This window comes from Medicago truncatula, chromosome 3, assembly GCF_003473485.1.
Source record: "Medicago truncatula cultivar Jemalong A17 chromosome 3, MtrunA17r5.0-ANR, whole genome shotgun sequence".
NCBI classification, from domain to species: domain Eukaryota; kingdom Viridiplantae; phylum Streptophyta; class Magnoliopsida; order Fabales; family Fabaceae; genus Medicago; species Medicago truncatula.
The window spans coordinates 57,961,413-57,986,929 of NC_053044.1; the positions used below are offsets into that span (position 1 = coordinate 57,961,413).

Genomic DNA, 25,517 nt, shown 5'->3' on the forward strand with positions numbered 1-25,517 from the left:
CCTTTCCAATGTTTGGGTATTGGCTAGTTGGTTGTTCGTGTTGTACAAACTGTCGGATACATTGTTTCTTGAGGAACTTCAGTAGCACGCCTTGTGCTATTGAGATTTTTGTGTTTTGATTAATATAATTCCATTTTTGATTGTTAAAAAAAATATTGTGGTTATTCCTTTTTCATTAAAAAAAATGTATTAATTCCTTTTTTACAAACTCTCACGTTGAAAATTACAAGAAAACGTCAATTTGAGAAAGTAATAGTAGTTGTATGGATCAATTTTTTTGGTCAAACGAATATGTGATTGAAGACATTTTTGGTTGAACATTGAATATTCAACTACTGACTTCTCTTCTGTGAAATCATTGAAAGAGAGCAATCAAGTTAATTAATCATGACCAAATAAAATAGGTAGGCTGTAACTTGATGATTTGATTGAATCTTTTATAAAATACTCCTATGTCAACAGTGACAACACGTGCAAGGAGTTGTACTGTAATATATATTGGCAATTAAGTGTAAGTGATCATATTCGATTCACTTGGTACTATATAAAGTATTATTTATTGGTTAGTGGCTCATTCAAATGAATCAACTGGTCTTTTTTTTTCTAATAAATAAGTAAATTACAACTAAACTGACTTTGAAAATATTATTGTTATAAACTACCGGTTTAAGTAAATATCTTCAAAGAATTCACAAAAATTATATAAGCATTAAAATGTTAAAGTAATAGACTGATTCATACATCAAGCTACAACGTCAACTATTATCTACCAAAATGAATATTGTTGTAAAGTAATAAAAGTTTGAATGGATCTAAAGAAAACATATATATTTGAGATTAGTGACATGCTACACGCAGAGTTATTCAATGTTGAGGTGCACCACTTTGTTGTCTTAGCCCGAATGTCTGCGGCAAAAGTCCCTTTCCCAACAACAAACTTCCAGTTTTCAACTATATATCGATAGATATCTGCATCTCTTTGCCAACTTTGCTTGTGTATAACGTGAAGTTTCCAACTTAATAATTATTATTGTTATTTTCATTTTTCAACTTTCAATAATATATATTATATTGAGTGAATAGGCAAAAACCCCCCTGAAATTGTAACTTTCGTCAAAAACCCCCCTGATTTTTAAGAAACTTCAAAAACCCCCATGAAATTATCAAACGTTAGTCAATTACCCCCCTTCCGTTTGTTTTGGCTGTTAAGTGACTATTTTTTAATTTCTTTTTGCTTTCTTCTTCTTCTTCCTTCCACTTTTTTCATCATCTTCATCAACATTCATAAAAAAATCCAGAAAAAATTTAAGAAACAACAACATCATCATCAACATCACACACTTTCTAATGATTCTCTCTCTCTCTTGTTTGTTACCTTCTTGAATTAATCAACTACAACCCTTTGGAATTCATCAACAACAGAAAGAATAACAGAAAAGATCATGAACTTGTTGGAAAAAGAACAAGGGTTATGATGAATAGCATGAACACCAACATCAACATCAACGTTTCTTCTCATTCTCATGATGTTATTGTTCCATCATCACTCATGTCTCCTCTTCATAATCAATCACTTTTTAACCCTCATTCAAATGGATTTCCTTTTTGGAGCAGCGATGAGATTATCAACAACAATGATCATCATCAATTGTCTCTTGATCTTTCTGCTACGACCCTTTTGGATAACAACAATGAGCAACAAACAAGAGAAGCTTGTAATGAGATGATGATGATGTTGTTAATGGTTGTTGTTTCTTAATTTTTTTCTGGATTTTTTTATAAATATTCATGAAGATGATGAAAAAAGTGGAAGGAAGAAGATGAAGAAAGCAAAAAAAAAAAAAAAAAAAAAGTCATTTAACAGCCAAAACAAACGGAGGGGGGTAATTGACTAACGTTTGTCAATTTCAGGGGGTTTTTTGAAGTTTCCTAAAAATCAGGGGGGTTTTTGACGAAAGCTACAATTTCAGGGGGGTTTTTGCCTATTTACTCATATTATATTACTTGGATCAGGGCCGTTCTTTGGAGAGTGCAAAATACTCAATCGAGCTGGGCCTCCCAAAACGATGTGTCTAAAAAATTATTGTTCAATATCCTCCCATCCACTCAAAAAAATGTTTTTATTTCTAAGTTAAAAAAACACGTCTTTAGTAAAACTAATTGCTAATTTTGATTTTGGTAGCTAATAATCATTATATGAGTGTTATTTTCAATTTAAATAGAAGATTAATCTTTAAAAAAATTGTGCATTTTTTTATTAAAGAACTATTTTTACAATGAGAGCCGAGCCTCCAGTTTTATAGAGACGGCCCTAACTATTATTTTATATGATATAATATATCATAAAACATACTCTAAAAAGAAGAATGATTCAAGCTCTAAGAAACTAAGTATATTTTTTAAGTTTTTGTTTTTTTGGAATGCAAGTATTTTTTTTCTAGTTTAATTATCTTAGGGTTTAACCAATGCAATTATCTTTTTAATCCTTCGCTTTTTTTTTATATCTTTTGAGTCCAATTTTTTTTTGGAGAGAAATGTGCTTATAGCATTTGATTAATAATAATAGATTCAATACAACTGGGGATAACTTAATAAATGGTGGAACTAGCTAAGGAAATAACTTCTCTTGCCAAGGCATGAGCCGCCGCATTCGCTTGTCGCCTAATAAACTCCACCATGGAGTTTGTAAAATGTGCAGAGAACATCTCCCTACAATCCTTCATAATGCTTCCAAATTCTTTATTGTTTGTATGACGTGAATGGAAAGCATCCCTTGTAACCTTCGAATCGAGCTCAAAATCAACATTATTAAAGTGCATATCTTGCATCCATTTAATAGCATGAAAAAGGCCCAAAGCTTCGCCAACAGCCACGGGTAAAGATAATCAAATTGCAGTACTTTGGCTAACACAAAAGTTCTGGTATCATCCCGTAAACAAACCCCTATACCTGTCCTTTGAAATTGTTCAGAAAAAGCTGCGTTAACGTTACACTTAGACCTCCCGAGACTTGGCGGTTTCCACTGCTGAACAGCAGTGCTTATATGGGCATTCTGTTGCTGCAATATGTTATGCTGAACCATGACAGAAGGCAGCTGCTGGCCAACAACTTGATGTGACATGCGCTGCTGAACTGTAGCAGAATGCGCGTTCAGTTGCGGTGCGTTAGCTTCCCGCCATTTGTTAATTAACGCTCGAGCTCTGTCAACAACTACAGCACTAACCTCGGTAACATCCTCCCAAATTTTAAGGTTTCTGTGCTTCCACAAACTCCAACATAATGCAACAAAACGTTGATTAAGTTTCACGGACAAGTTACGAAGCAAATAGAAAATGGCATCAACAGTAGAATCGGTTTGCATAGCTGCATGTTGGACATCAAACCACATCCAAGCTGACTTCCAAACATGAATTGCAAAAGGACATTCAAAGAAAATGTGGTTCAGATCCTCATAATTAGAATTGCAACTAGCACACATCGTCGGACACGACACACCCTTGTCTTGCAATCTGATGCAGGTTGGTAGACAACCCCTACACATACGCCATAACAGATGCTTAATTTTTGGAGGAACCTTAAGCCGCCAAATATCCTTCCAATTGTCGGGACGATGAAGATGAGAAATGTCGATTAGTTCTTCAACACATAATTTATACGCACTCTTTACCGAGTAACAACCATTAATCTCCGCCTTCCAAATCAAACGATCGTGTTGAACTTGTTCGAACAGTGGCATATTCAAAATGCGATCAGCCACATCATCACTGAAAACCTGTCGGATCAGAGGAACATTCCAGCCTTTACGATGGTCAAACAATAGACTTTGAACCTTAAAATCCTGAACATAATGGCTTCCGGTAATATTTCCATCAATACAATCTCCATGAGACAGCCAGGAGGCGTCAAGAATAGGTATATTCGCACCAGAACCAATAGTCCACCTTGCCCCACCTCGCACAATGAAACGAGCGCGTAAGATACTACGCCAAACAAAACTCGGATTATGACCAACAGTGGCATCAAGATAGGATTTAGAGGGGAAGTACCGAGCTTTAAAAATACGAGAAACTAAAGAGTGAGGCTCTGTTAGGAATTTCCACCCTTGCTTGCCCAACATCGCAAGGTTGAAAGCCGATAAGTCCTTGAATCCCAAACCCCCATGGATTTTATGAATCGATAGCTTTTCCCAACTCAACCAATTAATGCCTCTACGAGTATTTCTGCCATGACCCCACCAAAATGAATTAATCATTCTCTCGATAGAAGTAATCAATGTGGAAGGTAACTGAAAAAGACTCATAACATAGGAAGGAATGGCTTGGAGAACCGACTTGATCATAACTTCACGCCCTGCCTTAGAGAGGCACTTACTACTCCAAGAATTAATGCGTTGCCACACACGGTCCTTAATATAGGCGAAAGTGGTTGTCCTATCTCTTCCAATCATAGACGACATTCCTAAATACTTACCGGTACCCAAGACAGCTTTGACCGCTAAAATGGTGGTGATATTATGCTTCAACTCATCAGACACATTCCTACTATAGAAAATTTATGACTTCGGTAAGCTAATTGCTTGACCGGATGCAACCTCATACACATTAAGAATGTTCTTCATAACTTGAGCCTGATTTTCCTCCGCCTTAAAAAAGAGAAAGTTGTCGTCTGCAAACAGAAGATGAGAAACTGGGGGTGCTTGTCGACAAATGCTAGTACCATAAATGGTTCCACACTCCTCAGCATGTCGAATTAAAGATGAAAGACCTTCTGCACAAATGATGAAAAGATACAGGGAAAGAGGATCCCCTTGTCTGAGACCTCGCCCCGGTATAACTGGTCCAACATGTTCCCCATTGACAAGAACACTATAGTCAACAGATTCAATACACATAACCATCCACTGAAGCCACTTCTGATTGAAACCCATCTTAATCATCACCTCCTTCAGAAATTCCCAATTCATCCTATCATAAGCTTTACTGATATCGAGCTTTAGAGCGACGGACTTATCATTGCCTCAAGTTTTCGTCTTCATAAAATGGATAACCTCAATAGCCACCATCGCGTTGTCCAAAATGGATATATTAGGAACAAACGCTGATTGGTTATCTGACACACATTTATGAAGAACTAATTTGAGTCGATTTGCAATCACCTTAGAAATAAGTTTATACAACACGTTACAAAGAGCAATGGGGCGCCAATCTTTCATAGACGCCTGAGAATTTCCTTTCGGAATGAGAGCTATGTTTGTCATATTTAAATCAGGTGGAAAATAACCTCTATCAAGCCACACACAACACTCCTTGAAAATCTCATCATTACACAAGTTCCAGAATTGTTGGTAGAACCCCGGATTATAGCCATCGGGACCGGGACACTTATCCAGATTCATAGAAAACATTGCCTCTCGAAACTCCTCCTTAGTGAATGGCGCGGTGAGCATCACATTATCATCCTAAGACACAGATTGACGAATAACTTGAATAATTGGAGCCACAACATTATTTTTTTTTTGAACAAATTCAAGAAATAATTTTTTGCAACATTGCACATTCCTTGGCTATCTAAAATCTTGTTACCTGAATCATCCTCAAGAGATAAAAATACGATTGACCTTCTTTCTAGCGGTAGCAGAAGCGTGAAAGAATTTCATATTTCGGTCTCCGTTTCTATACCAATGAGTTTTCGCCCGTTGCCGCCAATAAGAATCCTATTGAGAAAGCAATCTGCACATCTTCTTCCTAAGACTCACGACCTTCTCTTGACTAGGACCATAACTATTCAGACGAAAAGATTGAATTTTCCTCCTACATTCTTCAATATCGGCCTTCAATTTGTTACAATGATCTCTACTCCAAACCACCATGTCTGCCGCACAAGAAGATAATTTAGGTACAACTGTATTTGTTGAATGCATATGCCAGGCATCAGTCACAAGCTCTTTGAAGCCTAGTTACGGGTACCAAGCATTCTCATAACGAAAGCTATGTTTATGCATATGAGGCCGATGCACAGGACATCTATTTAACAAAATGGGATAGTGGTCCGAAGACGGGGCTGCCAAATTCTCCAACGTGGCTGTGGGGAAAATATTGGACCAGCCTGTATTAGCTAAAGCTCTGTCAAGATGTTCTTCCACCGCACGCAACGTACCTGAACTTTTGAACCACGTAAACGGATACCCCTCCACCGGAACGTCCACCAAACCTGAATCAAGAACCGCTTGCCTGAAACCACTAATCAACCAATTAGACCGAAGGTTCCTTCCTCTTTTTTTACTTGCATCCATAATGTCGTTAAAATCACCCATGATACACCAAGGTCCTGCAAACTGATTAGCCAGAAATTTAAGGAAATCCCACGCTGCTCGCCTATGTCCCCCTTCAGGGTACCCGTAGTAGCCAATGAACCTCCAAACACCATGAACGGAATCAACAACGTCAACAGAAATATGATTATTTGAGCAATTTGCAATCTGACAGTTAAAAGAGGCACGCCAAAATAATGCAAGGCCACCACTTCTACCAGTACAATCAACAGAAAAACAAAAATCAAAATCAAGCACGTAACGTAGAGCTTCAATTTTATTACGATGGACTAATGTCTCACTTAAAAATAATAGGGTCCGGATTAAAGTGCCGAACTATGTACTTTAAATCAAGAATTGCGCTTGGGCTACCCCAAACCCCGTCAATTCCATCCAATGAGACTCATTTGCCTTGGTAGGCCTGAGCATCAGGTTCCGCCAATAAAACATATTCATCACACCAAGGATTATTAACTAGTACCATTGCAATATTCCCCATCACTATTAGTATTCATACCTAATTCTTTTTCGAAGCAGGTTTTGAAATCAGCCCTACAACCCAAACAATGTGAACCGTAAATTAAATTCCACTACCATGTCAATTTAATTCAAGAATTACCCACCACTCTATCCAACTACCATGTAATCATGAGTCACACAATTCTCACATATTGCAATTGAAAACACAATTCTTTAGAAGCTAACAAAATTGGTATACAAGGAATTTGAAACCAAAAACTAACCAGCCAGGCCACTAGGGCAATATAGAATAGCGATCAAGATTGTGAAACAATCTGATCGAAGAACAAGTTCTCACAACTGGGGCGACACCAGCAGAACCCTAGGAGAGAAATTCAACACAAAATGTCCTTGAAAGTATTTTTTGTCGGCATTAGATTCCATGTTTGGTTTCTTTTCCTAGTGTTAAATTGTTTCTTGTAACGTCTTTAATTTTCTAGCCATTTTATCTTCATGTCCTATTTACATTTCAGACAATTTACTATCATTTCAACAATTTCTCTTATTTTCTTGTTGGTTACAAGTTCACCTTTCCTTTTTCAGTCACGTAAACAAATAATTAATTTTGGTGAAAGTGGTAATGTAAAAACTGAAGTTTTTAAAAGCATAAATTTCAATTAATTTTTTTTCATAGCAGAATTAATCCAATCTACAAGGTTTTGAAATAATATATATAACTTAATACAATTTGACATCTTTTTTGTAAAACATAAAATATTTAAGGGTTAATAGACCTTTACCCCTGTAATATAGGTCACTTTTGGTTTTGTCCCCTGTAATTTTTTATTTTATTTTGGTCATTGTAATTTTTTTTTTGTTTTGGAAAACCCCCCTAGACCAGCTAACTATGCATTTTTGCTAATGTGGCATGATGTGTCACCTTTTTTGGATGACGTGGCGCGCTGACTGTATAATTATTTTTATTTTTATTTTTTTATGGGGTACACGTGGCATTTATGATTTTTTTTTTAAAAAAATATTTAAAAAACGAAAAAATATTATAAAAATAAAATAAATTCTGGAAAAATAAAAATGATTAAAAAACGAAAATAATTATGGAAAAATAAATAAAAATGAAAAAAATCTGGAAAATTTTTAAAATTCTAGGAAATTTAATAAAAAAAATCTGGAAAAATAAAAAAAATTAATATATATCGAAATTTTCAAAAAAAATATTAAAAAAAACTGAATTAAATTAAAATTATAAAAAATAGAAATTCTATAAAAAAAATTAATATATATAGAAATTCTATTCTTCATGATCTAATCTTATGTTTTTTTAATTATGAATATACTTTCAATATTTTGATTTTCTGTATAAAAAATAAAAACACAAACTTTTTAATTTCGAAAGAAAAATCTGAACTTTCATTTTTAATTCTATTCTTAATAGATTCATAAATTTTGAAATATTTTAAGTTGCTGAATTTTTTATTTTTTTATAAAATAAAACTTCTTAATTTCGAAAAAAAAAATATGAATTTTTAAATTTTTCCTCTATTGAAAATAATACGGAAATATGATTTTTTGAAATATATTAATTTTTCCATATTTTCTATTTTTTTTTCATTTTACCAGATTTTTTAAATTATTCCAGAATTTTTTTTACTAAATTTTCTAGATTTTTTCATTTACCAGATTTTTATTAATTTTTCTATAATTGTTTTCGTTTTTTTAATCATTTTTATTAATATTTTTATTTTTCTAGAATTTATTTCATTTTTTTATAATATTTTTTAGTTTTTTTAAATTTTTTAAGAATTTTTTTAAAAAAAAATCATTAATGCCACGTGTACCCATAAAAAAATCAAAAAAATTATACAGTCAGCGCGCCACGTCATCCAAAAAAGGTGACACAGCATGCCACATCAGCAAAAATGCACAGTCAGCTGGTCTAGGGGGTTTTCCAAAACAAAAAAATTTTACAAGGACCGAATCCAAATTTTTTTTTTATAGGGGGCAAAACCAAAAGTGACCTATATTACAGGGGGTAAAGACCTATTAACCCAAGATTTAATACAATTGAGGAATCCTAAAACTAGACACTTTGATCCGGCTTCAACTACTGTTAAGAGTCCTATATCGGATAGGACATGGCCTGACAATGTGTTTATAAGTGGGGGAAATCCTCACCTCACAAGCCGGTTTTGTGGGGTTGTGTTAGGCCCAACCACGATTTCTAAGATGGTATCAGAGCCTCTCCAAGATCCATTGAGCCACCTGCTATCAGGTTTCCGCTACTTTATAATGGCTTAAACCTAAAAACAAACGACGAAATGGGATGAGACGCTACAGTCTCAGTGAGTTCCCAGATTCGGGATAAAACATAACATGCTACATTGAAAATTTATATCATAATATAATATACGATACAATACTTTTATTTTATTATATAATTGCCCTTGGTAAATCAACATAAACTTATTCCTTATCAAACATGCTTTGTCTTTAACTAACTAACTACATGAACACACTTTCTTACGTCTGTCGAAACACTTGGGTGTGGGTTACCCAATGTTATTCGTTCTGCCGGTATAGTATGCTATAAAAGTTTTGCAAGTGACACCTCACTGTCTGCCTACATCGTAACGGACACCTAAGACTTTCCTCTGTGCTCGGAGAATTATCTTAGCTTCTAATTCTACCCCGCATTACCGTGACACTGTCTAGTCTTATAAACTCATCTAGTAATTTTAGTAATTATAATTTTTCACTATTTAGATGTGATTTCCACAAACTTGTAATAATACACATTTGTATCTTATGTCTAAGCATTACTAACATCATATCTAGATCAATAATTAATGCTTCTAGTAGCCAAAACATGTTGCTTGCAGTTATCTAATTTATTAATCATCTATATGTCTTAATCACATATTCATATTTTGTTTAGTTCCAATTTGAATCGCCCTTACTAATCTAGCATGCTTTGCCTATTATTTTAAATTCTTTTCATTAATTATTCTGGACATAACTTAGACAGAAAAGTTATCTAACTTTCATACTACCATGGTTTGACTTGAATAGCAAAATAGGATCCAAATGTGTATTTTCATGATGTGGATTTTCACCTGTTACTTACAAACAACATGTTTAGAAAACAAGCAGGATGGTAAAGGCTAACTTGCAATTTCCTTTCCACCGAAACTGAATTTGCTTTAAGCCACTAACACAAATTAACATAACAATTGTAAAATGGGTCCTTCAAAAAAAATTGTCAAATGGGAAAATCAATCTTTTTTTTTTTGTGTGTAAATTTTACAATATTCTATATATTTTTGTATAATTTTATTAAAAAATAAAAAAAAAACTTAAAAATAGAGACTAAAAGTACTGATTGAAAATTTTGTATAAACTAAAAATTAAAGAAAAATTTAGAGGAATTAAAATAAAAAGTTGGTATATTAATAAAAATCAGAAATATTTAACCCTTATGTTTTTTTTAAATGTAGTATATGTTTGTCAGCTCCGCACCAAGTAATTTTTTACATAGTTATTAAAAGAAAAAGTAATTTTTTCCATAGACATTTCCATCCAACTAGGGCTCTGTACTACCTACTGAGCTTGGTTTGAAAAATTGTCATGAATGACATGATATATGCTTTTTTGATGGAAATTGTACATGAAAAGTCGGTTTAGTCTACAATTTTTTAATACATTCGTGAGTCTCAATAATTGATGGGATGTAAAAAAATTCTGAAATATGTATGTGTTTAATTTAAAATTTTCAGAAAAATTCATCTTTGATATAATACATTGTTTAAATATGTAAATTTTTCGATTCTTAATCATACTAAGGTATAAATAATACATTTGATTTATTTATACAATACAACTTATGATCTGATATGATCTCTCCAACTTTCATTTTTAAGATAGAAATAATTCATCCTTTATTAATATAATATTTCATATATTATGTCTTGCATTTATTGAGGCAAATGTCAATATCTATAATGCTTCTCATGGTGTCTCCAACCTTCAATTCGATTCTTCCCCCAATTTTCCAAGCAAAACTAATCAATTGGAGGAAAAAAATACATCTTGGTGTTAGTTCTTGGATGTGTTCGTGCATCCAAGACTATAGTAAAAAATATATTGGTATGGGATTGACTCTTGATGCAATCTTATTGTTATGAGAAAAATGTCCGCAACCCTCTTACACATATCCTTAATAGCTTGAATATAAGCAATTTTGGTTAGTTTCTTCTTTAAGGCTTTCCACAAAATCTCTCTAAGCATTCTATCACACGACTTCTTCAAATTGAATGAAACTAAGTGCAAGTCTTTTTTTATTCAGGTGATATCGCACCATGACACGTCTGAGAGTAAATATATCACTTTCGTTGTCTGCCTCCCAATATAAATATACAATCAAGTTTGTTATCAGTAACTCAAGTCTGTTTTTGTAGTTCAACCACCACTATTCCCATAACTTCATGGTATCATTAAAAGTTTAATTCCTCTGCACAATTTTGATATCCATGTTGTTATTATAGATCAAAATTGCTTTGATCTCATAGTTTTGTCAAAAAGTTTAATTTCCCTGTAATTTGCATAATTTTGTTGTTTCCTGTTATTTCAAAAAATTGCAAACATGTCCTTATCAATGTTCAAAAACTGCTAATTGGTCCTTTTAAATTTCCAAAAATTGCAAATTGGTCCATATAAATGATCATAAAATTGCAAATTAATCCCAAGAAATTATCATTACATTTTAAGAATTTGTAGGTTGGTCACTAAAATTTTAAGAGTGTATAGTTTGTCCAATTTTTTTTTTAAGAGTGGATAATTTAATTACTCCATCCAAAAAATAATAATACAAATAAGCAGCGTTGAATTGAGAAATTTTAAATATGTAAAAGATGAGTTTTATAAACATTTTAATTCAAAAAGTCTATCTAAATTCTAATACTCACTCTTTTATTATCTGAAATTCATGTGAGTTACATATGTAGAAGTGACGAGGAGTGTTATAAACACTTTATTTCCTAAAAGTTTATCTCAAATCTACATTTTTGTTAGATGAAATTCATCTGGATCACATGTTTAAAAATAAAGAAAATCATCTGAATTTTATCTAATAGAAAAATAAATGTACTGGACTGTGTTAAAAAATATATTTCTAGCATTTCTATCACATATAATTATAGTTTCTAAAAAAAAACTGATAGCTCCACCTAAACACAATCTAACAACATATTTGATTGAACCAATTATTAAAAAAAATTGAAAGTGTTTCAACTCTTTTTTTTTTTTTTTTTTTGAAAATATATCGTAGGCCACATGATAAAACACCCTCAACAAAATTTAATGGAATCAATATTAATTTTAGGGTCAATAGTGTTTTACCTCCTATAATATAAGTTATTTTCGGTTTTCACCTTTGTAAAATATTTTTTTGATTCCGTCCTTGTAATTTGAAGATTTTTTGGTTTTAGACCTTCATGAAAAAAATTTCCCCTTATAATTTAAGGGAATTTCGGTTTACCCTCTTGTTAATTTGAGAAAATTTCCGTTTACCCCCTGCTATATCATCGATTCTGTACAGTCAAAATTTATGAAGGTTCAAAACAAAAAAACTTCAAACTACAAGGATGAAATCTAGAAAGAAAATTTTATAGAGGAAAAAGGGTAAAACACTGTTATTTAAAGTGTAATCATAATAAATGTAATTATAAAAAAATGTATCTGACACAATAATATCTCTGTATTTGAAAATTGAAACCGTGCAGCTTTAAAAAAGCAGTCTCTCGAAATTCCAATCGATACAGCAGCAGCGTTAGAAGAGAAGAGAAAGGAATTTGAAAATGGAAAGGTTAGGGTGGTGTTTGGAATTCGTTCTTGGAGAATCAAGTATAGATAGTGAGTGTATTAAGGAACTGATTAAAGTAAACTACTCAGTTACCGAAATCAATAATAGGAACATGAGAATGATTATGCTGAAGTTCCTTGAAGATGAGTTGTTGTCGAAAGCATCTATAGATGAATGGATGCTTGAACTTCTCGAGGTATTAGAAAAACTACTTCTAATTGATTGCAATGACCCTTCAAACCCTAACCCTATTAGCCATGCCATGAAATCTGCTTATTTCTACATTGCTGTGGAATGTACAGTTAAGTACCTTGAAGCAGGTGGTACATCTAACTACCTCCAAGCAGCAGTTGACAGAATATGGAACCGTAGGTTTCAAAAATTGGAGGAGGGAAGTTATTTGTTAACTCCAAAATGGAGACTCTGGAAAACGCTTATCAATGATTCCCTTGTTGATTCACAAACCATGCTCAGACTTGCTTCATTGTCTAATACCAGAAAGAAAGCCATTAAAGAGGTTCAACGCTTTTTGGTGGATGCTCGGAATAACCTTGTTGGCCCTTCCTTTCTCCACTCTGTTGCTGCTCCTGCTCAAAATCAATCCCATAATGGTTATTTCTTCTTTTCCCCACTTTTTCTTGTTATTTATTACCGCTTTATATCTCATACTTGTCATTTTCTCTAATTATTATCGGTGTTGTGTTCTATTCTTATATGTGCTTGTGCTTCATAGGTAGTTAATTCACTTTTTAAGAGTAAATAATTGCAATTAAGTGAGTAAGAGCCTTATATACTTTGGGATAGAATTTCATTGCAAAATGCATAGGGTCTCCATGAATCATTGGTTAGGACTGACAAATCTATATCATTGATTTTCATTCCTCCATGAATCCCCCATTCACACTTTCTCAGTTATCAAAAATACTTGTTTGCTTTTTACAACTTTTAATCAAATTTTGTTTTTCTTCTTCTCATATTAGAGTCTCCCATGGAAGTCGACAAAGATAATGGAAGGCTTAAAGGCAAGGCTTCTACTACTGTTGTTGTTGTTGAGGAAATGGCTACATCAACCAGCTGTAGCAAAATTGACTCTTTGCCTGTTAACGAGGCCCCAAAGAATAAATGCAATTCTGTGGAGTTCGAAACATTTGCAAACGATCCTGTGCCCGATTCAATTTGTATGACGGACATTGTAAGGTCTGATGTGGCAATTGAAGAAACGAACCAGGAGCCACAAATGGAAAACCAGAGTAAAGATGCAAATGTACCCAACCCACAAACTTGCCTAAATATTAACAATGATGAGGCAAATCTTACGAAGGCAACTTCCCATCATCCTAGCTTGATGAACCCAAATAGTTCTGCTCGTACTCATGAGGTAAATGTGTTTTGTAATTTTTTGTATTTCTGGTTGATTCCTTTTTACTCTAAAAATACTAGTTTGTTGCAACAAAATATCTCATGAACAACCATGCTTGTAATTTTTTGTTCTTCCGATGCCTTGATTTTATTGCTTATTTTATGTAGTGGGATGATTCGATCGATGGATTGCAGGCAGGAACAGTAAGGGGCACAAGTAGAATTCGTTTGCGCAGTCCAGAGACGAAGAAGCTTTCTCCATTGAAGGAGTATGAACCAAAAAAAATTACGAAAAGGAGAAAGAAAAAAAAATGGAGTCAATGGGAAGTGGATAATCTAAAGACCGGAATTGAAGTGTATGTACTTGTTTTAACCAATCAAGTTACTATAATATTTTGTTGTGTATTTCATTGATACAATGTTTTTTTCGTTTTTGGTCAGTTCCTCATTCCTTTTGCTTTTACCTTTACTTTTTCATACATTTTTTAATATTTGATAGTGTGTGAAATTCTGATATTTTTAGTGTCTATGCATAAGAGAATATGTTTCATCTCTCAACAGTCACATATCTCACCATTTTACTATTCAAATTATTTTACCCTAACTATTTATGCTTCATTTGAGAATATAGATAGAATTAAATTCACTTTCGCTACAAATTCATATTCTCATTCATTTTTTTTTTCAGAATTGGAGAAGGAAACTGGAAATCAATTCTTCGTTCTTATGATTTTGACGAAAGAACTGAAGTAAGTCTAGTTAAAAGGTATTGGTATTTTGTTTTTTTGTGCTTATGCTTCTAATGTGAATCAAATTTTGTTTATCAGGTTGATTTGAAAGACAAGTGGAGAAATATGAAGCGGTCTGGATGCCAATGAAAATTTTATGCATGTATTTTATTTTTTATTTTTTTTGCTGATCAGTTCATGCCAAACAGAAGGGCTGTATATATTAATAGAGTTCAAATGATGATCTCAAATTGAGATAGTATTACTTTTTGAATTTGGAAGGTATGTTCAGGTGTATTTTTGTATATGTCCCTAGAATTGTACTTCACAATCATGAAAGGAAGTCCAATAGTGTCTGATATTGCGTTAGCAGGGAGTATTCCAAGTAACTTTTGTTTTAAAGGTTCAAAACTTAAGCAAACTAGTTTTAGCCTCCCTCAAAGATGTATCTAACTTATTTTAGGTGCACTTATCATTATCCTTGATAAAGCAGCGAGCCATTACAGTTTGTCCTTGACTTATTATGTTTTTACCTGAAAGGCTGAAAGACACCACAAATTAGAGTTAGTATTGACTGCAATCATGCAGCTTTATTAGATATTTTCGTTATTCTATTAAATACAGTAAATTAGCAAGTTCTGCATATTCATTTACTGGAAAAGTTTTGAACAGAAAGATGATTTTTAGGTCACTTGAACAACATGCCTATCAATCTTAATCTACATGTTTTGATGTGCCAAGCATACATAAGATCCTTCATTACTTGTAAATTAATATGATAAACGGTTATATAATACTTCAATCACGCTTAATTTATTTTAGAAAAACGTGTTATATAGTCTGTAATTAAAAAAAGAAAAACAAACTATCCCTTCCCTTCCTAAACCCTCAATCCAAACACACCCTAAGATAAACAAAGCCTGATCCCGTTTTTATTATATAGCTTTAAAACCTACTTTAAATGTTGGTTTCACACCTCTAAGTTTAACCCTTTGACAATCAGCTTAACTGATTTCTATGTGATTAAACAACAAACATCGTTTGAAGCATGGCCGTTCCTACGAATCTGGAGGCTCGGTGCTGGAAGTGAAATGAGACCCGTAATAAAATAAAGATGTATTTTTTTTTTTAAAAGAACAATGTTCTATTTAAATTTTTCAAAATATAAATACAAGGTACCGTATATATGCGGTACACCCAAAAGTAAAAATCACTACCATATACATGAGGAACCTCAAACCGCCCTCCCAAAAAAACACCCACCTAACAACAAAAGTAAGATGACTCAATTCTAATATGCCTAAAACAAAACAACAAAAAAGGAAAGTAGAAACCTGCACAGAACCACCAAAAGCCATGTGTCCACAAAGCTGGCAGCAAAACGAGTCTTCATTCACACCAAAACGAAATTACCATTCCTATTTAAATTGAAAATGAAATCCGTAAACATAAGAAATTATCATCATTGTAACTAACACAAAAAATATCCATATTCTAATAAATAATAAATAAATACAAGTTTAGAAGAATACCTTTATCAATCTTCTAGGAACTAAAACGAATCTTCCTACTCGCATTTACTGACGCAAATTGATCAATCAACTCTTCGTATTGTATATTTTGCAACATAACACTCTCAATTGCTATCATTGCTAAGCCATTAAAGTCTTTCTTGTAGCATGGTAGACCTCAGATAAGACTTCAACAACTTCAACTTTGAAAAACTTCTTTATGCGGAGGCAATTGTCACGGGAATTGTCAATAAAATTCTATATGCAACAATTGTATTAGAAAAACAACTCGCGCCTTTCAAAAATCTTAAAAGCTCAATAGGTCGCATTTCTTCTTCAGGCAAGATATCCCTTAGTGACCTTAACTCCATATATAGTTCTCTCCCATCAATATAAGAATTCTCATTATGTTTCAATGCCTGCTCAAAATTACTACAACAAGACTCCAAAGTCGCATTATCCAATGATTTAAACTTGTCAAAAGTCAACAAAAAATCAAAAATAGCTTCATATTGTTTGAATTGTTCAAATCTCTTATTAAGAGATACAACAACTTGATCAACAAGGCAAAGAAAGTAATGAACCCTAAAAGATTCTTCTTCAGATTGCTCAACCGACGGGGTATTCAAATCCTCATCAAACTGCCTTTTTCTTCGAATTATGCGCCTTCGAAGAAATACTGGGTCAATATTCAATTCAATAGCAACTTCTGTAGCATCATCCAAGGCCTTCTTAAAACCACTTTCTCTATATTTCTTAAAAAAAGAAATCAACTCTTTTATTTTTGACATAGCAACATCAATAAGCATATCATCTGACTGTTAAGAGCTTGCTAACCAAATTAATTGCTGATAATATGTCAAACCATATAATTATAGATACTATAAACTCAAAATCACCAAGTTCATGTGTTGCTAAAGATTTAGCTTCACTTCTAATTTTAGGATCAAGATCTTTTTCTAACACTTCAAGTAAAGCTTCAATAAAATCTGACATTGCTGCTCTTATAGCTTTGACACTTTCTATATGACTCTCCCAACGAGTGGATGACAATGATTTTGGAGTCAACCCTTTTAAATTATCTTTCAAAATTTTCCATCTCTTAGTAGAGTTGGCAAAAATAGTATAAATGCGTTGAACAACTCCAAAAAAATCTTTAGCTTTACCACATGAGTTAGCCATATCACACAATGTCAAGTTAAGACTATGACAACTACAAGGATTATAAAAGGCTCTTGGATTTATATCTAAAAACCTCTTTTGTACACCTTGATGTTTTCCTTTCATATTTGACCCATTATCATAACCTTGTCCTTGCACATCAAGGATGTCAAGATCAAGATTTTTCAATTCATCTTGTAAAACATCAAAAAGCCCTTGTTCAGTTGTATCATTCACATTCAAAAATCCTAAAAAAGACTCCTCAATGCTAACAAAATTTGAAGAAACATTCACATATCGTATTATCAGAGACATTTGTTCTTGGTGACTAATATCAGGAGTAAAATCAAGTATCACTGAGAAATACTTTGCTTGCTTGATTTTTTCAATGATTTGATTTTTAATTCTAGAAGCAAGCAAAAGTATTAACTCATTTTGGATTTTAGGCCCAAGATATTTATCCTGAAGATTATCATCTGTAATACGTCTAACATGTTCTTGGACACATGGATCAAATTCATTTAACATATCAATTAAGCCCAAAAAGTTCCCATTGTTATCTTCATCTAATTTTTCTACAGAACCACAAAAGGCCAAATTATGTTTAGCAAGAAATTTCACTATTGCAATAATTCTTTTTAAAACACCTTTCCAATGATCCCTTTCTTGCTCAATCAATCTTTGAGTTGTTTTATCAATAGTTTGAAAACTATTCATCCTTTGACGCAACTCATACCAAGTAGTCATGCTCTTAATGTGATCCAAGCTTGTCTCATGCTCTTTAAGTCTATCACCAACTATGACACCAATCACTAAAACCCTCGTTTGCTACTTGACTTCTACCAATCCCTCTTTTGAAAACTTTACAACAAAAACAAAATAATCTATCAAACTCTTTTGAATAAACAAGTCAATCTCTATCACACTTCTCTCCATTTGATAAAGTTCTAGTATACAAATTAGCCATAAAGCGTCTAGAAAATTTATCTCTAGGACCCGTCACAATTTTTAAATCTCTTTTAGGGCCTTTTGTAGCTACCAACTCAATCATTTTAGACTCGAGAGAATCCCAATTTCTAGGATCAAATATATCTACACTAATGTGAATGTCATTAACATCATCAACATTTTGATTATCATCTTCATTATCATTCAAATTTTCAACATCAACATTCATACCAACATTGTCATCGATAGGAATAGCATCAACATTATCATCAACAGGAATAACATTATCATCAATAGGAATAGAACTATCATCAATAAGAATTTGTGTTTCTTTTACAATAAATTTATCAAGAGCTCATGTTTGGGATTCAATTAACTCAGCTTCTTTTTTCTTTTTCCTACGCTTCTCAGCACCAGACTCAAACTTTCTAATCTTAGGTGGAAATTTAGGAGGCAATTTAGGAGGCATAGAGGAAGATTGAAAAAGTATAAAACCTAAAATTCTTGACTGTTCTTGAGCAATTCCGCAATGTCAAAGTTGAACCATATTAGACATACAATGTTGAGGTTGAACCATAAAATAAAATTAAGATATAATTAGTAATTAGCAACATTATCAATTATACATGTTAAAACAGAGAATAACCAAAAACTTATAAAATTAGAAACAGAACAGTGTCAGTGTTGTTTTGGAAAGGGGAAAACGTTAATCTCTATTTGAACTTGTCACCCACAAAATTCATAAAATTAAACCATAAATCAGCCAATTTAGCAATTTGAAAAACTCGTAAAATTAATCTCTATTTGAAGAACTCATAAAATTAATCTATATCAATCTCTATTCCAGCATTTAGCAATTTTAACATTCAACAAAAATCAGCCAATTCCATGAAAGGACGTAAAAGAAATCAACGAAAGAGAGGTTATTTACCTAACAGAGTAATAGTGTCAGTGTTGTTTTGAAAAGGGGAAAACGTCAATAGGATGGTCGATGATGATGATGGTATGGTCAGAAATCGAATTGGTTGAGAGATGCAATCGGAGGAAACGTTTGAGTAATCGGCAGTCGCGTTTGAACCATGAAGGAAGAAGAAGAAACGAAACACTGATGGTGAGAGGAATGGAACGCGCGTTGGTATGTATCAGAGAAAGAGTATTTTTTTTTTAGTGGGGGGTATTGGGCTATAAAAAAAATTGAGGCCCATACCCAGGGTCCGGCCCTGGTTTGAAGTTTGAACACTCCAATCAAATCCAATCTAAGAAGAACACTCCAAATGTGCTGTGAACTGATTCCATATACTATACAATTAGTATATTATATATTTGACAAAAGTAAACATATTAACATTTTGTTGCCTTATTGTCTTTTATGCAAATGTTCCTCCACTTGTCCTTCAGATCACCCTCGAAAAAAATTGAGATATCAAAACCATGAATTGAAAGCTTTAACACACTTTTCACCCCAAAACTTTGAAAATGTAGCGATTTAAACCCTATTAAAAAAATAGCCAAAGTCCTCCCTCATGTTTAGCCCCTCTTGCAAAATCCCAATTTTGACTTAGTGAAGCCTATGTTTCATGCCACTTAACACACAAAGATGCCAGCTCAGAATTTTTTTAATTAAAAAATAAAAAATGACAGTTAATTAAAATGAATAAAACAACGCAACAAATCAATTGATGGAATTTCTAGGTTCTACATTCTTCCCTTTTCATTTCACTCTGTACAGCATAGAGAATTGTCATCCCTTTTTTCCTTTATCCTTAATGACTTACGATTTCCTTATTCAATTTCAAGTTATTGGAATTAATTTTTTCTGTTGTTACAGATCCAATATGGTGTGTTTAATCACAATATAATATGGAGTGTTTAATCAAGAAAATAAAAATGAATTTTTTTTCACTACATTTTGAATTTTGAATGCTAAGGGGTGAAAAATGTGTTTAAGTCTAAATTGAAAAAGAAAACACCAATAACTAGAAGTTATTAGGCTTACTGCAATTCTCCCAGGAAATGAATGAGAGTAAGAGTTCAAGATAAATGTCCAATTTCCAGTGCCGTGTCTGAAAAAGAAAAAGGGCCAAATATAGTAGACTACAATTTAAAATAGTGATCACAATTTATAGCTCTGGTTCGATTATTTCTCATAGCTATTCGGGTCAAGACTAACCACAAAGTCTCATCCCTTTTGAACAAAGCATTGAATTCAATGAAAAGAACAATTGTATTATTGAATTGTAAACCTAATTAATCGCACCTTGCTGCAGTGCACCTAATTAATCGCACCCCAACAATTGGGGAGAATGCGTACTTGCTGCAGTGCACCTAATTAATCACACCCCAACTATAGCAAATGGTGGTATCACTCCATATGAATTGCTCTTTGGGAAAGCACCAACATATGAACACTTGAAAGTGCTTGGATGTCTCTGTTATGTGAGATACAAGACACATGATAAATTTGATGCAAGGGCAAAAAGGTGAGTGTTTATTGGATATCCTCAAGGGAAAAAGGGATGGAGAGTCTTTGATATAGAAAACAAAGAAAATTTTATTTTGAAGACAGGTTTCCTTTTAACAACAACAAAGAGGAGTCTATCATAACTAGCAACTGCTTGCAAACCTTCACAAATGAAACTCAAATGGAAAATGAAGGAAGCATGGAGCAAGATAATTCAGAGTATGTGCCACATAATGATGACAAAGAAATTGAGAATTCTGGAATTATAGATATGTTAGAGAACAACAACACTGAAAATGAGGTACAGGAAGTAAACAACACTGATGCAGTGAATGAGATGTCTGAAACAGATAGCAGTGACATGGAAAATGAAGAACTAGGTCCAAGACCAAGGCAACCATCAATTCGTTTGAAAGACTATTATTGTTACTCAGTTATAAATGAATCATCACACAAGCACTCTGATCCAACATGTTCCTCGGGTAAGCCTTATCACATTTCAAACTTTGTGCATTAGTATGATACTCACAAACCAAATAAAATATTAATCATAAGATTTCAATCTAATAAGAAAAGAAGACACTCTTCTATGAATAAATAATTTATCTCCCTTGCTTCCCTCCTCTCCAAAATTCTTCCCTTCTTTTCCCTCTTAACTCTCAAACAAAACCTAAGCTGCCACATTAACAAAAATGAGGTGTTTGACTTTGATTCCATTGTATACCTTTAATTACTTACATAAAGTATTAATGAATATATATTTTTCTCGAGTACAGTGAAATGCACATAATTAATGTATTATTACTTAATTCTAATAGGATGTGACTCATTTGTCATAGAGTGAAGTGTATGAATGACACAAAGACAAACTAATTTCACACTCAGTCGGCATTGGCAACAACTCCCATCCTAATCCCCAGGCTCTTTGAGAAGCCGTTTGAATATTCTAAAATTGTGACCTAAGTAGTGATAGCCATTTAGAAAAGCAAAGTTTATTGAACCTTTATTTGACACATCTCCACCAAGGAAGAAAAACCTACCTTTGCTATATACAAGAGCAGGCGTGGACCTCACTTCTCCACCAACCAAACCATCACATAGCTTATTTTACATTTGAAAAAGTTGGCAAAATTTTTATTATAATTAAAATAATGTTTTGTACAGACGACACACCTACTACACTCAATCATATATGACACATTACACATGCAGAACATAATGTGATCTGAGCATATAACATTATAATTGGCTCATCAATAAATCAAAGAGATTGCATGTGTTTGACAACTGTAAAAATAAAGGTACATAAAGTCCATTCAATATAATCAAGGAGCCGTACAGCTAACAAAAATATACTCATATATGAGAAAATTCACATATTTGAATGAGAAATTTCACATATTTGAATTGTGATGCAGTCAACCACATCTTAACCGTTTGGTTAAGAGCAAACATTCCAAATTTCAACGTCTGTTATGATTTCTGAAGAATATCTAAAATAGTAGCTGAAAATCTAAACCATCTGATCTTGGTTATAAGGTCTATGTAACTGAGTGCATCCAGTCACATGCCTTAGCACTTGTTTGGTTTGGCGGTGGGACAGTCAAACGTGCATCTCAAAGAGTAATTGCAGTGGAAATAGAGAAGTTAGGAAACCAAACTTCCACGTTGACACGGTTTCTTGCCGCAATTTTGAAAAACTCAACGCCGTTTCAAACATACTTATGTTGTGTTTGGAATAGCGGTGGACAGCCACCAAATACACGTCCAGACTAAAGCTAGAATTTCCAGCTTTGTAAAAATCACGTTAAAGTGGCATTGGGACGCGAGAATTGTGATTTAAACGCCAAACCAAAGAGAAGCTTAATCATTCTGAAACTAATCTAATACAAGTTCTTAAAAGTAGTACAAGGACACTGCCACTGCAAAACATAAGGATAGTGGTCCACTTACAACTTGTCCAACCGTTCATGTGATTGAAAGAAATTGAAATTTCTCAAATAAACTTTGTAAACCAAAACTTTGGAAAGGTGTTTTTTTGCCAAATAAATTTAGATTCACCATAAAATATATGAGCCAGTAAAAAGTGCCAGATAAGTTCATATACTGCACAATGCACATCTCATTGAAATGCAACATAAAATTGATACAATGAAAAACTGTAAATAAAATATAGCTCTGTTGTATTTTCAAATGTTATAATAGTATTCCAGAATCCATGAATATCATTTCTTTTTTTCAGTTTTCATCCATTTTAGAGCTTTGCTCATCATTTCTCTATCAATAAATCCAGTTATTCCTCATAATTTCTCTATCAATAAGTTAGAATAAGCACTTACAATTCTACAGCTTTCCTCAAAGTACTTTCTTCAACTTCACTCCATCGTTTTGCTTTTCTTCTTTTGATAATTTTGTTTTCTTTATATGCCTTTAAAGGTGAAACTACCAACCTCCTAGGACTGTGTAAATGAAATTTCTTTATTCTTGATACAACTGAAGTTTCTTCAGTGGCTGATGGAACCTCAACACCAATAGTATCTCCTAAAATGAAAATTAGAAATTAATCCATCAAGAAAACAAACAACAACACATATATCCTACACAATAACATAGCAAACCAGTATAATCTTTCAGGTGAATTGAATCAGAAGCAATGCCAAAAAAATTCACAAACAGAAAAAAATAAATAAAATTAAATCAGACATTGTAAAACATATTCATTCTTTACCTATTAGACACTGTGCAGCATGAAAAACTACCTCTCTCGGTGTAAATAAAATTAAATGAGACATTGTTAAGCGTAATCCTTTTTTTACCTATCAGCCTACGTGAATGTAAAACTACCTTTCTTTTCTTCAGTCTCAAGCAGATCACTTATAGTCCCGCTCTCGTCGAGAAAAGAAGGAGAAGTCGAAAATTTAACTCTCTCCTTAGATGGAACATCATCAAAAACGGTGTATCCTAAGAAAATAAATGAGGAAAAATTGACAGTAGAAAATGGAAAGGGAATTAAATGTAGAGTTAAATGAATTCGAAAAACTACCTACAGTCCCGCTCAATTGAGCTTCCTCATCAAGAAAAGAAGGAGAAGTCGAAAATTGAGCTCTCTCCTCGGATGGAACATCGACAACAACAGTGTATCCTAAGAAAACAAATATTCACAACAACAATTGATGAATGATTCTCAAGTTATTAAGAAAAAATTGAAATTAAATAGAAAATGGAAAAGTAATTAAAATAGAATATGAATTCGAAAAACTACCTACAGTCCCGCTCAATTGAGCTTCCTCGTCAAGAAAAGAAGGAGAAGTCGAAAATTGAGCTCTCTCCTCGGATGGAACATCGACAACAACAGTGTATCCTAAGAAAACAAATATTCACAACAACAATTGATGAATGATTCTCAAGTTATTAAGAAAAAATTGAAATTAAATAGAAAATGGAAAAGTAATTAAAATAGAATATGAATTCAAAAAACTACCTACAGTCCCGCTCAATTGAGCTTCCTCGTCAAGAAAAGAAGGAGAAGTCGAAAATTGAGCTCTCTCCTCGGATGGAACATCGACAACAACAGCGTATCCTAAGAAAACAAATATTCACAACAGCAATTGATGAATGATTCTCAAGTTATTAAGAAAAAATTGAAATTAAATAGAAAATGGAAAAGTAATTAAAATAGAATATGAATTCAAAAAACTACCTTTTCCAAGCAATTCATTTACACTTCCGATCAATTGACCATCCTCAAGGAGAAATTTTTCCCCTGATTCCTGTAAGAACTGGTGAAGTTGCTCGCCAGTTTTCTTCTTGACTTGATTTGGGCCGTAAAAAGAGATTTTATCGGTTAGCTTCCGCAATTTCTCCATTACCGTGAACTTTAACAGCTTCTTGAAGAAGAAGAAAGAGAACGAAGAAGATAATGAAACATACCTTTATGGGTTATCTTTATACTATCTCTGTCTCATTTGTGTTTAATTACCTCCTTAATTACCTAATTCGTAAAAAAAAAAAAAAAAAAAAAACACAGCCTCTTTAATTGTTTAATAAAAAGGTAATAAACAATTGAGTTATATTTATCGCAAATTATTCTCTTCTCCATATGACAATATATTATATTTCTTCTTTAAAAAAGGCATTATTGCACTACTTCTTTATTTATGTGAAATTAAGAATAAATTTTTAAACTTTTATAATATTTAGTAAAAGATATCAATGTAATGTATATAGTTTGTTGTGAGAGAGATATATGCGTCCCCATGAGCTTAATTTAGTTGGTAAAGATAATGCATAATATATGCAAGGTGTAAAAATAGAAGATTAATAAAAATATTGAGAAGATTCCTTAAAAGAAAAATTGAGAAGATGAAAACATGTTATATAAAAAAGTAGCGTTGAAATATATATATTATATATATATATATATATATATATATATATATATATATATATAGGGATATGATCAAATGACACTATGGTGTCAAACTAAATTTGACACCATATCTTAACCATCTATTTTAATTCAATCTAAGGTCATAAATAATTTGGAGTATATGCTCATTATTTTCTTTTTTAGAGAAGCAAAACAAATATTTTTCATTAATTATCAGATCATATATTTACATTGCTATTTCTTTCCCAATTTCTCTCAACTTTATCTCTGAATCAATGTCTCAATGACGATGAAGAACAAAAACTAGATATTGGA

General features: G+C 32.7%; 2 protein-coding genes across 8 annotated transcripts; one reads left to right on the forward strand and one right to left on the reverse strand.

Annotated features, from left to right (window-relative positions):
- The first annotated feature begins 12,531 nt into the window (after positions 1–12,531).
- Positions 12,532–15,173, forward strand: LOC11418218 (uncharacterized). Of its 2 annotated transcripts, none has more exons than XM_024778148.2 (5): positions 12,532–13,255; positions 13,625–14,022; positions 14,199–14,359; positions 14,692–14,752; positions 14,831–15,173. In XM_024778148.2, the coding sequence occupies exons 1-5, from the start codon at positions 12,640–12,642 to the stop codon at positions 14,879–14,881; spliced, it is 1,287 nt and encodes a 428-aa protein (XP_024633916.1). In that variant the 5' UTR covers positions 12,532–12,639; the 3' UTR covers positions 14,882–15,173. The 2 variants fall into 2 exon arrangements, with proteins under 2 accessions (XP_024633916.1, XP_003603927.1); XM_003603879.4 differs by having other exon boundaries at positions 12,533–13,255; positions 14,172–14,359.
- A 1,417-nt stretch (positions 15,174–16,590) lies between these two features.
- On the reverse strand, positions 16,591–24,757 carry LOC112419918 (uncharacterized). Of its 6 annotated transcripts, XM_024778150.2 has the most exons (8): positions 24,513–24,756; positions 24,294–24,392; positions 24,075–24,173; positions 23,856–23,954; positions 23,657–23,773; positions 23,152–23,353; positions 20,348–20,414; positions 16,591–19,755 (listed from the first exon to the last, which is right to left on the reverse strand). In XM_024778150.2, the coding sequence occupies exons 1-8, from the start codon at positions 24,676–24,678 to the stop codon at positions 19,693–19,695; spliced, it is 912 nt and encodes a 303-aa protein (XP_024633918.1). In that variant the 5' UTR covers positions 24,679–24,756; the 3' UTR covers positions 16,591–19,692. The 6 variants fall into 6 exon arrangements, with proteins under 6 accessions (XP_024633918.1, XP_039688134.1, XP_024633921.1 ...); XM_039832200.1 differs by having other exon boundaries at positions 16,591–20,414; XM_024778153.2 differs by lacking the exon at positions 20,348–20,414 and having other exon boundaries at positions 16,591–16,997; positions 24,513–24,755.
- Between the last annotated feature and the right edge of the window lie 760 nt (positions 24,758–25,517).

Coding starts and splice junctions, on each gene's coding strand:
- LOC11418218 (XM_003603879.4), top strand. CDS start 12,640: ATGGAAAGGTTAGGGTGGTGTTTGGAATTCGTTCTTGGAGAATCAAGT. Junction 13,256..13,624: donor TCAAAATCAATCCCATAATG/GTTATTTCTTCT, acceptor TTCTCATATTAG/AGTCTCCCATGGAAGTCGAC. Junction 14,360..14,691: donor CTAAAGACCGGAATTGAAGT/GTATGTACTTGT, acceptor TTTTTTTTTCAG/AATTGGAGAAGGAAACTGGA.
- LOC112419918 (XM_039832200.1), bottom strand. CDS start 24,678: ATGGAGAAATTGCGGAAGCTAACCGATAAAATCTCTTTTTACGGCCCA. Junction 24,393..24,512: donor AAATGAATTGCTTGGAAAAG/GTAGTTTTTTGA, acceptor TTGTTTTCTTAG/GATACGCTGTTGTTGTCGAT. Junction 20,415..23,151: donor TTGAGGAAAGCTGTAGAATT/GTAAGTGCTTAT, acceptor TTTCTTTTTCAG/ACACGGCACTGGAAATTGGA.